This window comes from Python bivittatus, unplaced genomic scaffold (assembly GCF_059951505.1).
Source record: "Python bivittatus isolate LINGU-HERP-01145 unplaced genomic scaffold, Pbiv_v1 ctg000080_np1212, whole genome shotgun sequence".
In the NCBI taxonomy this organism is placed as follows: Eukaryota; Metazoa; Chordata; class Lepidosauria; order Squamata; family Pythonidae; genus Python; species Python bivittatus.
The window spans coordinates 65,212,011-65,225,997 of record NW_028277035.1 but is presented as its reverse complement, the minus strand read 5'-3'; the positions used below and the strand labels follow the sequence as shown (position 1 = coordinate 65,225,997).

General features: G+C 38.2%; 2 protein-coding genes across 4 annotated transcripts in view; one reads left to right on the top strand and one right to left on the bottom strand.

The window, feature by feature from the left end:
• The window catches only part of ZXDC (ZXD family zinc finger C), a 23,290-nt gene extending 19,753 nt beyond the window's left edge, over positions 1 to 3,537 (top strand). For both annotated transcript variants that reach the window (XM_088134274.1, XM_088134273.1), the window contains exon 10: positions 336 to 3,537. In XM_088134274.1, coding sequence (XP_087990400.1) covers positions 336 to 422 — 87 coding nt within the window. In that variant the 3' untranslated portion in view covers positions 423 to 3,537. The remainder of the gene's footprint in view (positions 1 to 335) is intronic.
• Positions 3,288 to 13,987, bottom strand: part of CFAP100 (cilia and flagella associated protein 100) — a 24,949-nt gene continuing 14,249 nt past the window's right edge. For both annotated transcript variants that reach the window (XM_025172913.2, XM_088134276.1), the window contains exons 10-16: positions 12,515 to 12,710; positions 11,479 to 11,545; positions 10,656 to 10,807; positions 9,347 to 9,482; positions 8,463 to 8,665; positions 7,662 to 7,755; positions 3,288 to 3,425 (exon numbers count right to left, since the gene is read on the bottom strand). In XM_025172913.2, the coding sequence (XP_025028681.1) occupies positions 3,312 to 3,425; positions 7,662 to 7,755; positions 8,463 to 8,665; positions 9,347 to 9,482; positions 10,656 to 10,807; positions 11,479 to 11,545; positions 12,515 to 12,710 (962 nt within the window). In that variant the 3' untranslated portion in view covers positions 3,288 to 3,311. The remainder of the gene's footprint in view (positions 3,426 to 7,661; positions 7,756 to 8,462; positions 8,666 to 9,346; positions 9,483 to 10,655; positions 10,808 to 11,478; positions 11,546 to 12,514; positions 12,711 to 13,987) is intronic.

Sequence of the window (13,987 nt, the reverse complement as noted above, 5' to 3'; positions counted from 1 at the left end):
TACAAAACTTTCAAGGTGCAAATTGGATAAATGCAGCTTCAGCTCATTCGTTATAATAAAATTAACAGCTACTATAACTTTACAATAAGGTGCCTTCTATGCTTGGTTGTGTCTTTTAAATTTGGTAGGTTAGTATAAAGGAGAAGCAGACAGTACAAACATGTTGCAGGCTTTTTTAGTGAGAGGTCTTGCCAGTTCAGAAAAATTAGAAGTTTATTCCAATATACATAAAGTTAATGGATGTTGGAGAGTGCAGGGTTTGTGTAATCTAAGGAATATAGTTGATCAGTTGCTGTGAAATTCTGAACTTTTTAAAAACATTTTGCATTAAACAGGAGCCACACAATTCTGCTGAAGAAGATGCCAATTCTGATAATTCCCAGTTTACAGGAAGCACCATTAATCTACAAGACCTTGAATGATTGTATTGGAGACAGAAGCACTGGAACATTTGGATACAGAAGCATCCTGAGAAATAAGAGTCTGTTCCTGCTCTTAAAGAAAAAAGTGAAAATTGGAAGCATGATCACCTGTGCTGGCATGCTTGATGGTTATCGTGCAATGGAAAACTTGTTCAGTAAATTTTATTTGATAAGGTGTTTGGAGATCTTGGTATGTTCTGTCTTACAGTCAGGAAAACATACATATGGGGGAATTAGAGCCCTTCATTAGAGCGAATGTGCAGTGGTGATAGTCCACACTGATTTTAAGAATAATGATCAGAATACTACATAACAGTTAAGCTTAGCACTTTTTTCTTGATACAAGAAATGAACCCCTAATTACCTTTTGGGTTAAAATGAAGGAATAAACAGGAAAACCAATTATCTTTATTTTTGCAAACTGACATTTTAAAGAGATAAGAACATAAAAAATAGTACCATACTCAGGGATAGTAAAGGTTGAATTAGTAGAGCAATATGATTTCTTGCTCTTGCTATCTCTAATTTAGCATTGTACACTGAACTTTAGAAAGCTGCCTAGCAGATGTTAATTCTTATCACTTTGGTTATGTTTACAATAATATAAAACAGTATTGCCAATTTGTACGAAGTCACTTTTATTACATATACCCATCATGTGCATTTTTGCTCAAAAATAAGTCTTGCCAATTTCAGTAGAGCTTACTCCCAAATAAATGTGGAAATGATTACACTGATGGTCTGTTTACCATTTACATACAGACTATCTAATTGAGGAAAGAGCTTCCAGCTAGTGTCAGTTGCATGTAAGTAACATCTTGACTGAAATGAAAAGAACATCTTTAAATATATGTTTAAAAAAACCCTTTTATTATATATAATAGGAAATAATTCATACAGCCTTTTAAGAACAAATACTAAGATTTCAGCTAAGCAGAGAAAAATGTCAGTATTTTACAAAAAATTTAAGTCTGGAACTTAAACACTCTATTCATGAGATGCCTACATGGCATTAAAATTATGCCTATGTACAGCTTAGTTAAAAAGTTGTGTGAGCACTGCTGTTTTTTATACAAAGATATCCCACAGAGGAACACTTGTGAATTTGCATATTTATTTACAGTTAGGAGATGCACTAAAATTAAGGTCAGTTGTTTTGAATGTATGGAGAGTCAGCAACAAATTTCTCTAGATTGACCCTTCTCCCATCTCATTCTAAATTGGGTTCATATTCCTGAAACTCTTGCTTAAGTAAAACTACCTTCGCCCTATTGCCACTGAAACGTTTGGCAGCACTGACCGAGAGGAAGACTGATAAACAGCCTTCTCTGGACCTTAAACTATTACTGTGCAACATTTGGTGTAGTAAGGGACCTGCCATCCCTGCTTTGGAAGTCAGGAGCTTTAGGAAATATATTTCTTAGAGCTGTTGAAATCTGGAGGGAGGTGCTTGGGCCTGGTCTCTCTTCATATTATATCACCAGAAGGATAATACAGCTAGAATGGCTTTGGAAATACTATTTTCTACTGTGTTATTAAACCATGAATCATTTCTGTCTTAGATTATCCCTAATAGTAATTCCAAATTAAGATTTACCCATAAATAGAAATATACTTATTAATGCTGTGCCTTTTGAACTTCATTTTCAGAAGAATGTAGTTTGGAAGCATTTTATACAGATCACATTAAGATTTTGATTTGTGAATGTTTTTTAGAAAAAAAATCTTGACTGGATATTTTTCATTGTCTGTGTAAAACATTTACCTGACTAGCTTGACCTATTACTATACATTTACATTATCAAAACATAAATTATTTTTATTTCTGAGATAAAACCTTTAAGTGAAAAAGTGAACAAACTGCTTATTTCTAAAGCATTTTGTCTTTTCTTTCTATCACTGAGGTTCAGTTTTAAAGAAAAATGGGGGCATTTTGTCCTCAAAAATTGTCACCTCAAATAGAAACTCAGTGGAATAGTTCACACACTTACTGCGATAGTGATCCTCTGCAAGGTGAGATGCAAGCACACCTGGCCTTTATCAAGCGCCAGAGGCAGGTTTAGGTTAAGTAGGTGGGCCACAAGAAGCCTGCTCACCCCCCCCTTTCCCTTTCTTTGAGTAGAAATAGCTTTTTATGGTTTTCATAGGAGGTGTGGCCTATGTTTCCTTAAAAGCATGTCTGGGGCAGACCACTCAGTTCTTTTTAACCAAAAGAGGATCCCTAACTGGGTAAGAATGTGAACTGTATCCATCTAACGTGGTGCTTCTGTTTTACGGAGTCTTGCTTATTGAAGAATAAGCCATTGCTTCTGTTGGACAGGCAAATGTGTTCTTTTATGAAGTTTATATACTCAGTTTTAACTACCGTTGTAAATTCCTAATTGCTTGAGAGCAAGCCTCAGATTTATTCTGGCAAAGTCCATTGCTGGCAGTGGATATTTATAATCACAGTTAAAAGGACTAATAAAACCAATTAATGTCCAGTTTCTCCATTTCAACCTTTTTTGGGGGGGGGTTATGTCCATACAGTCTGCTTAATTACAAGAAATTTAAATCTGATTTTGAAGATTGAAACTTTTTAAAAGAAATTCATACATGTCACTGGTACATCCATTTTTCTAGCTGCAAGACTAGACTAGTCTGATTATGATATTTTGGTTCACTTTGGTAGACATTGTTTTCTATTACTCTTAATTTACAGGCAATAAAAACTGAGCAAAATTTGGATTTCTGGTTTACAGCTATGAACAGATTTCATCTATATTCTGATCTGCTGTGTGTCACTATATATAGGATAGAATAGCTTTCTCCTCAAATTTGCAGACTATCCACTGAAGCATTTTCTGTTAGTTTGTCACTTGCTTCGAAACTTCTTACAGCTTTCAACTGCTAAGTAAAGTAGTACAGCAGCTCTTCTTTTTCTTTATCAATCAGCCCCTGATCCTGATCTTCTTTCTCCTTGAATGCAGGAGGCTCAGAACGAAAAATTAATCTTCTGCCAGTCTAAAAAACGATCAGAGGGACACTTAAGAACAACTCTGCACATTTTATACTGAAATATGCAAATAAATTCATTTTGAACTAAGTATACATCAGTAAAAGCAAGACCAACTTCTCCTGACCGCCTTTTTTCTTGAGTACTGTTTTATCTCTTCCTTCCACAAAGAAGTTTCTAACTATGCTTCTTCCCTTCTGTCATTATTTTATACAATTTGACTACAGCAGAAAGAAACAAAGTATTTTCTTCCAGCAAGGAGTATTTACTACTTACTTAAAAATTTAAAGTATTTTTACCTGACTTTCCTAGCAGAAGATACTCAGCTAACAGTAAAAACAATTATACAGGTGAAACTCGAAAAATTAGAATATCGTGCAAATGTTCATTTATGTCAGTAAGGCAACTCAAAAGGTGAAACCAATATATAAGATAGACGCATTACATGCAAAGCGAGATATGTCAAGCCTTACTTTGGTATAATTGTGATGATTATGGCGTACAGCTTATGAAAACCCCAAATTCACAATCTCAGAAAATTAGAATAGTGTGAAAAGGTTCAATATTCTAGGCTCAAAGTGTCCCACTCTAATCAGCTAATGAATCCATAACACCTGCAAAGGGTTCCTGAGCCTTTAAATGGTCTCTCAGGCTGGTTCAGTAGGAATCACAAGCATGGGAAAGGCTGCTGACCTGACAGTTGTGCAGAAAACCATCATTGACATCCTCCATAAGGAGGGAAAGCCCCAAAAGGTAATTGCAAAAGAAGTTGGATGTTCCCAAAGTGCTGTATCAAAGCACATCAATAGGAGGTTATGTGGAAGGGAAAAGTGTGGTAAAAAAGGTGCACAAGCAGCAGGGATGACCGCAGCCAGGAGAGGATTGTCAAGAAAAGGGCATTCAAAAGTGTTGGGGACTTTCACAAGGAGTGGACTGAGGCTGGAGTTAGTGCATCAAGAGCCACCACACACAGACGGATCCTGGACATGGGCTTCAAATGTCGTATTCCTCTTGTCAAGCCGCTCCTGAACAACAAACAACGGCAGAAGCGTATTACCTGGGCTACAGAAAAAAAGAACTGGTCTGTTGCCCAGTGGTCCAAAGTCCTCTTTTCTGATGAGAGCAACTTTTGCATCTCATTTGGGAACCAAGGACCCAGAGTCTGGAGGAAGAATGGAGAGGCACACAATGCACGATGCTTGAAGTCCAGTGTGAAGTTTCCACTGTCTGTGTTGATTTGGGGAGTCATGTCATCTGCTGGTGTTGGTCCACTGTGCTTCATTAAGTCCAGGGTCAACGCAGCCGTCTACCAGGAGGTTTTGGAGCACTTCATGCTTCCTTCCGCAGACGAGCTTTATGGGGATGCTGACTTCATTTTCCAGCAGGACTTGGCACCTGCCCACACTGGCAAAAGTACCAAAACCTGGTTCAATGGCCATGGGATTACTGTGCTTGATTGGCCAGCAAACTCGCCTGATCTGAACCCCATAGAGAATCTATGGGGCATTGCCAAGAGAAAGATGAGGGACATGGAACCGAACAATGCAGCGGAGCTGAAGGCCGCTATTGAAGCATCCTGGTCTTCCATAACACCTCAGCAGTGCCACAGGCTGATAGCATCCATGCCACGCCGCATTGCGGCAGTCATTGCTGCAAAAGGGGCCCAAACCAAGTACTGAGTACATATGCATGCTTATACTTTGCAGAGGTCCGATATTGTTCTATTTCCAATCCTTGTGCTATTGATGTCATGTAATATTCTAATTTTCTGAGATTGTGAATTTGGGGTTTTCATAAGCTGTACGCCATAATCATCACAATTATACCAAAGTAAGGCTTGACATATCTCGCTTTGCATGTAATGTGTCTATCTCATATATTGGTTTCACCTTTTGAGTTGCCTTACTGACATAAATGAACATTTGCACAATATTCTAATTTTTCGAGTTTCACCTGTAGTTGCTTTTGCTATTTGCCAAACTAAAACTATGTAGAACAGCAGTAATAATTTCTGTACTACTTCATTCAAATACCTGATTTAATGTAAGTGAGCCTTGCCCTAGTCCTTGCTCCGGAAGGTTTGTAGTTTACCACTTTCTATGGTTTGTGATTTCTGTTCTAACTCTCAAATCACAGTTAGGTCCAGTATGTGACCTCAAGAGGCTGCTGCTTATGGAAGGCATGTGTGACCAAAAAAATCCCTAGAAAATCAGCTCAAAATGTTGTATTTTGGGAAGTACAGTGCTTCCCAAAATACAAAGTAAGATGTTAGAACTGATCTATTGTGTAGGTGTAAAGTTCTGTCTTGATAACCAGGGAGGACTAGTCTGCCATTGCTGGAATCTTCACAGCAGCTAAACTTGCATCATACCTATCGGATAGTAGCCTATCAGGGCTACTGTCCTGGTGCTGCTTAATAGGTGTGGTATTATTTATATATAAAAATAATTCTGCCTTTCTGGAACTTAGTGTCACTGACAGTGGCTAACAGTAGTTAAGATCAATACAAAGGGTCATTAAAGCAGTGAGACACATTATGAAGTAGTAAAAACCGAAAAAAAAGGTAAGTTCCTGTAGAGTGAAATCTTAACCAAGGTTAAGTTCCAACCTGGCCTCCCAAATTATGGAGTTCTAAAATTCAGGTGTACCTCTGATAGATTCCTTTGCTGAGCAACAACCAGTTAGTTTCTTTGCCTTATCAATCACATATTTGGTATAGTTGTGATATGGAAAATGATGAGTAGCCTCATATGGGCAATCCCTATGGTATTCTGGATATAAGTTGTTTAGGGCTTTAAAGGTCATAAATGCTTCAGATTGTGCCAGGAGGGAGCGTGCTAAGTGATAGACTGTATTTTCATAACGTGGTTTTACTTGCAAACCAGCTTCCCCCCTGCTACTTTCTACTGTGGCTCTGGTTTCGGAAGGCTCCAAAGATAGTCTCACATGGAGCACATTGCAGTTACCCAACCTAGATGTAACTAAAGTGTGTCATCATAGTGGCCCTGTCTGACTTTGTCAGGAGCTGACCCAGGTGGCATACTTGCTTTGGCTGGAAAAACCCTGATTCTTTGGAGAAAAATGATCTTATCCAAAATCAGTTGTATTATTACTCCAAATTTTATCTTCATATTCAGGCTTCTCTGTCTTGTGTGGATTAAGTCTCCTTTTACAGGATTGTTTTTCATTTAGTCCATTGTTGTCAACCCCAAGTATTGAGTCAGAACATCAACAACTTCCCTGACACCTGTACTGTTACTATCTGCATATTGATCACTATAGACCTCAAATCTAAATGATCATTCTCAGAAGATTTATGTAGATGTTGAATGACATGGGAGAAAATCAAAAGAACATGTTAAAGGTTATTTTTAATGCAAAGTTAGGTTTTAATAAACAAGCATAAGGGCCATCAAGTTGACAGTGTACTACTATGGTTTACTGGATTGCCTGCATCTCTTAATACAACTAATCCTGTGTCTGGCCTTGTGGTGTGTGAATGAATTGGTGCTGCTTGTGGAATTGCCAGACAGATCTGATTAGTCAACGTAAAGCTAGATAGGAGGGGTTTTCTTCCCCCTTTGCAGCAGCCAAATAGAAAATCTCCCAGTGAGAGGACAGGAAAAAGGCCTCTAGTGAGTGATCTGTATTTACAAGAGCTCTTCAGTTTAGGTGTTGGGTGTTAGAGGTTAGAGGTTCTGCATCAAGAGCAAAAACAAAAGTAACTTATGCTCTAAAGAGTGATCATTCATGTCCACCTCAGTTGCTTGCAATCTCAGAATTCCATAAATAACTTGAAAATGAAGTTGATATTTTCTAAAATAAAAATATTTCCTTCTCAGGCTTGCCAAACTTATAATCTACAAGCTCATTCGTTAGTTGCTGAAATAGTTGTTTTTGAATGTTGAGTGGCATATAAATTAGTAGTAGTAGTAGTTATCCCTTACAATTTTCATTATATGTGATAGTAAACTGTAGAAAGGGGAAAGCCTGAGCTAGGCTTTCACTTTTTAACAAGAGATGTCATTGATCAAAAAACCCTTTTGGATTTGGAAAGTATGATCTTAGAAACAATGCACAGATGTAGATACCGTATCCAGTCAGACCTTACTCTTGTGTATGTGTAGACACAGTTCAGAAGTAGAGCTACAAAAGACTTTTGATGGAAGAATTCATACAACAGTCTGAACTACTGAAATCACAAAAAGATGCAAGAGCAGATGCTCAGAAGTTACTCAACTTACCTTCTTCTTAACATCAGCTTGTGCTCTTGCCAGGGCCCGTTGCAACCTCTCTTCCTGCAACAGCCTCTGCTGCCTGATCTTTTCTTCTCTCATCCTGGCCAAATAAAAGAGCAGATTAAAAGTTAGAGTTGCAAGCCACATAGCCCAAATTTGTTTTGGAGAATTCTACTAGTCTGCGTCACAGGGCCTTGGATCCACAAAGACCTTTTCTCTTCACATAATGCTACGTTGAAAGTCTCTGCCAGGATCAAAAGCTGGTTCCAAAACGTCTAAACGCTTCCTATGTGTATACTATCTGCGATCCTGATTCATTGTTTTATCTAGATCTGGGATTTGTATCATATATTGACAAACTATTTACAGCATGCACTCTGCAAAATGGAGTTAATTGTACTTTCTGTGACACTTCATTTTATTACTCCCATCAGAACCTTTATTGAAAGTGCTGGTGCAGTTCAAACTGTCGGTTTAGTGTGTCCTTATTAAACCTGTATGATTGACAACAAGCAAACATCCAGGGGATGCTTGCAAAACCAGATGTTTTTATGCATGTAACAAAGGAACACTAAATCCATCCATATCAAACGATTACTTCTGGTTTGCAATCGAAGCTAGATAGTGGCTTTCATATGATGCTCTTAACATGCCCACAAAGCAGTTTTGATGGCAACAAGCATCATGGCATCAATAAGATTAACCAGAGGATGCATAAGAGGATGGGGAGGAGGAATATCACCTTCATCCTGTTGAAAGCACTATTGTATATTGGAGACAACTCTTTGAATAGGATTTTTATCTTACCTCATCCTTCGTTCTTTCTCTTTGGCTTTCTCAGCTTGTTCTATCTTTGCTGGAGATACCCTTTCAAGGCATTCTAGTAAATCATCTAACTGGTGTTCTATAACAGTGAGCATCTGCAAGGTTCCTAGGTTTGCCTCATTCTCCCCAATGCAGCGACGATAGACTTCCAGCACCTTTCGATGCAAATTCACCAACATTTTATCCTGCAAATTAAGAATCAATTGTAAACTTTCAGGCTCCATAAATCTAGGTTCTGGGAATCTAACATTAGCTTACAGTTATATTCATAACATCTCCTCAAAAGCCCTCCCATCTTTATTGTCTTTAAGGAACCTAGCTGTTAGGTGGGCTCTTGATAGCAGGAGAGAAGCAAAAATGCACAGACGTTTGACATTCCAGGCAGGGAGAACTACAGAAGGTAAAACATTACAATGCATCATGCACACACCTGCATGCGTGCGCGCACATGCACACACACACACACTAAATAAAAGATGAGCTCAGATCTGATCTCAGTTTTCCCCTAGGTTGAGGTTGTGGCTTCAACAGCAACAGCATGCCACCTAAATCTTCACCATGTCTCTTTTTACCTTTTCCTGGGATCTGAGTAAAGAGTGGCAGAGGAAGAGCATGAGGTGAAGATTTCCAATATCAATTTGCCCCGTACAAGATCACAGCACTGTTTCTGCCATCACAGTGGAGAATCCAAATTACCTTGTGGACTCTGGAACATGGTCTCATGATCTTGTAACATTTTATTTTCCCCCTGGGGAAAAGTATCATCCCCCATTTGCACCATTCTGTGGGCATGGTCTATAAGTACTGTATGTATCTTCTGATCTTCAGGTTCAAGCTTTGTCCATTGACTTGATTTATATACATACCTGAACATCTGCTTTGTATTCCCCAAAAGAAAAGACACGTGCTTTAAGTTCAAGGTCTGCTGCTGTCTCCTCCTCTTTAATAATGTTGGCTTGCAGAGTGACAGCAAGCAGTTTCAACTGTTCTATTTCACGGTCCCTAGTCCAGAAGAGATGAAGTCATTTTTGGAAGAGCTTTGACATGATTGATTTTATACCATACAATTACAGGAGCAAATGTCACATGGAGTCCATTGAAGCGGCCCAACATATATCTGGTAAAAGGTACTTGGCCATCTAGATTTAGTTCTGTAAGACTTCTCCATATACACAATGACAGAGGTGCTTCCTTGTGGAACTTGGAAAAGTGAGCTAATTCAGTATCTGCTCAGTTCTTACTCTACTAAACAGTTTTGCAGCATTTTCTTTGGAGCTGCAGCTTTCCATTGGCAAGAACATCTGCTCCTTCCCACCTCCCAGGTCCTGGACTTTCCCAAAGTTCTGGCAAAGTTTTGTGATGCCTTGCCAGCATCCCTCCATTTGTTCCAAGGGATTAGTTTTTTGTGCTTTCCTCTTGCACAAATGCTGGTTGGCTCCATGGGGGAACTGGGTGCAACAGTGGAGAGATTAGTGGGGCTGTTGGATACTGCTACTGAGGATATTAAGGTGTGGGGAGTTGGTCCATGTCCTTTTCAGTGATAGACCCCAGTCCTTTTCAGAAGGGAGCACAGTGTCTCTGAATTTGCCAAACTATTTAACACTTGGGAAAAAATTCTGAGTAAACTCACTGGTCACCTGATCATAGTCTTCCCTGAGATGCATTGTACTAATATTTAAATCATAGTAATTACTGCTAATTTGATGTTTTATCATGTAAATTAGCATGTGCACATTTTACCTAAAGCTGCTACTCTTACCATTTATGGCAATACAAACTATTTAGAATATTTCAGGTTGTGGAAACCATGCAGCTGTTGCATTAGGGTAAGTCTGTACCCTAATGCAACAGCTGGCAGAAATAGATGAATGAAGGTGGCATGTCTTGACACCTCCTGATCCTTCACTCTCAAAAATGGAATGGAAACTGATTGCAAACCTTACAAATGTGTCTTTAGTCTTCCATTTTTGTTTCTCACAAAAGATGCTAATATGCCTTGAGCTATAGGGGGATGTATGGCACAACATTTTCTATCAGCAGGACTAAAAAGCAATACTGTAATGGTGGATGGTACAGAAATAGTGTCTGAGTCTATTCATTGCTCATATTTGGAAAGAAACAGAACATCCTTGTGATGTAGGGGATTATTATGGGCAATCGCTTGTAATTACTTACATTTTATAGCGTGTGTTAACCAAAGTATGTCGAAGCTCATCCAAGGTTTCCTCTGTCTCCTGAGAATTCTGAATCAGAGACAAGTTCTGTTCTTCCAGCTCTGTGAAAAGGTGCAGCAGTTGGTATGGATCTGTAAAGTATAATTCAGGTTCCTGCCAAGGAAAATGTTAACATGAAGGAGTCTTATATTGTTAATGAACCTTACAGGTTAAGAGAGAAAGCAATCCAGGATAAACATTACTAATCATTCCTCCACAGCACTGATAGTTAAATTACAGCTAATCTTCCAGAGTGACAAGAAAATAGCAAAAGAGAGAAAAACAATTTAGCCTCTCCCCCCCCCCCCCCCCAGCTCAGCATCTTGATGTACTTTTTCTTAGCTAGAGTCAATGAGATATAGGGGTTAAGTGGACTAGGACTCTGAAAATCCACATCCCTATTTAATCACAGAGTTCCCTGGGCCACTATTTCTTCTCCCAAACTACTTCACAGGATTGTTGGTGTAAAATGAAATGAGGAAAGATCCCCTCCACATGTGACCACCTTGAGCAGGGTGGGCAACTCAAAATCTGTATGGAGCCCAGCCATGTTTTCTGCAACTTCAGGATTGTGCCATCAAAATTCAAGAGGAAAATTATAATTTTTAGTGGTGCAATTGTCCTCCATTTCTCTCTCAGTTTATTTAAACTGTTCAATATCTATCAAGCTCCTAAAATTTTTCAACACTGTATCTCACCTTAAGAATTCCAGCTTAAAAATGAGCAATTAACTGCTCAACCCTATCAATGGTGCAGTTATATGCTAAAAATGTTGAATTACTAACCTCATCATCATCTTCATCAGATAATTCTGGAGTAAATTTTTCTTCTGATGTGGCAATCTGAACGCTCCTATAGAAGTTATTCCTGAGTTAGTTGTTTACCCAGACTATAATGCAACATTTATTTAATACAGTATCTTGCTGATCCCCCAACATGTATTTTGAACTGGAATTGAAAATGGATTGGAAGCCACTGTTTTCCATTTTGTGGAAAATTGGGAGAGATGACATCATGTCCATAGATGAAAATTATTAAACTGACTCATTCATTTGTCCTCGTTCTCAGGAACTCTAGGAATTATAGTTTTGTGTGGGAAACATCCACACACCTTTCTAACAGAGTATTCTAAAGAAGCCCTTATTCTGGACACAACCAGACAGTTTTCTTGGCCACACTATGAAAGTAGTTCGTCATTACTTTCTTTTGGGGTGTTTTTCAATTTTCCTATCTAGCCAACAACTTGAATACTCTCTGGTGGTCTCTTATGCAATGTTAACTAGATCTACCTCAGTTTAGCTTTTTCTAGATTTGCTAAGTTCAGCTAGATGTTGCTATCTGTTTCCTCATAGTAAAGGGTTGGATTTTTTTTCTCTCCTGCATACTTCCATTTTTTTTCCTGGAAGGATGACAACACTTCATGGTAAATTTTCAAAATGGAGATATGGAGGGGAGAAAAGGGAAGTCCCATTAGAAAAGCAGAGATTGACTTGTACAACAATGGCTACATAATTTTGAGTGGGAGGAGGAAAGGGGGCATTGAAGATGCAAAGTCAGTTACAAATTTATGTAAACTAACATGTAAATTCATAGCATAAACAAAGCTTGACTTCCATAAGCCACCAGCATTTGTGTGTAATGCTCCACATATCCTGCACCTTTGCATTAATTCTCATTTGAGAGGCCAAACTGAAGGCATAATTTGAAAGATGCACTACTGGAAGGTAGTATACTGTAGTATTTTCCTGTGACACCAATACCCAATTTTGGTGACTTTATTCCTTCCTGTCTCTCACCCACTCACCTCCCCAACATACTTACGGTCTTCTGCTGTGTTGAGACCTCAGAGTCTGCCTAGAAGATACTCGGCTTAATCTGAAAGACTCTCTTCTAGACAAAATTTGGCTTGGAGTTCTGGAAGAGCTAAGGTCTGTGTTAGACAAGTCAAAACTAGAATGTTTTGTTATGCTTGGTACTTGACGTCGGCTCTTGTCTCGAAGATCTCGAGCATCCTTCCCTGAACATGAATACAGAAGAGAGCATTAATTGTGTCATTACATGCATCCCCATTTGAATGTTACTGTTGAGAGAGAGAGAGAGAGAGAGAGAGAGAGAGAGAAAGAGAGAAAGACAACTATTGATGAGTCATGATAAGGCTAGAGATGAGTGTGATTGTCAGTTTTGCTCACTTTATTGACTAAAAGTTTGGTTCTACATCAGTTTATTAATTCAGCCGAAAAAAGAGAACCCCCTTCTCCATGTACATCTCTGTGAAGATATCCTCTAAAGTATGCATTTTTACGTAAATCCCTTAATAATATGTGTTTTGGTACATATTTGGAGTTGTGAGCTAAGCATGAAAAGTGTGAATTTTGTCATGAGTACATGCTCTAGTTTTTTTTTAATTAATAATTTATTTGTTTAAAACATTTAAAGAGCAGAATAAATAACTACATACAAGGAAAAAAAGAAAATGAAAAAAACATAGTGGATGAAGAATAAAATATTAGTAATAAACAAGGCATTTACAATTAACATAACATTTAAAATTCATTATTTTGTTAATTAATTAAACATATAGAACTAGATTCATTATATCATCTTAAGGAATAACTAAACATCTCTATAAAATTCTAAACATTAATATTAATATTGATAACACCACTATTTGTCATTCTTCCAAAAATAAATGCACATAATCATGTAAAGGGAAGGGAAGGGAAGAGAAGGGAAGGGAAAGGAAGGGAAGGGAAGGGAAGGGAAGGGAAGGGAAGGGAAGGGAAGGGAAGGGAAGGGAAGGGAAGGGAAGGGAAGGGAAGGGAAAGGAAAGGAAGGGAAGGGAAGGGAAGGTCCTTTCCTTTTCTTTAATGCTGATGAACATCCTTGTATTTAGATCAACTGATCAGAAGGGAAAATCATATAATGAAAATCTGTGGTGGACATGGATTTTCCTCAGGGTCACTCACTATTTTCAACAATAAACTGCTGTGGAATAAGCTTATCTTTCCTGACACTGAAGACTGAAAAAGACCAAAGTCTTGCAAGTTGCAGACCTTATTTAGGATCATCAGTTCCCTTTCAAATATAAGGAGGTAATGCAATGAAAATGGAAATTAGAGCAAGTTAAGTTATAGTTAACAAAATAATCATGGTGAGAAATAGTATCTGAAGCATTTTAAGTAATGACAGTGTTTTGTTTGCTTTCTAACCTCTTGAGAAATTCATAGCAACCAAGATCAGAAGGCTGAGCCTTTTATTAATTCTCACATTACAGAAACGTCTGGCATAATAAGA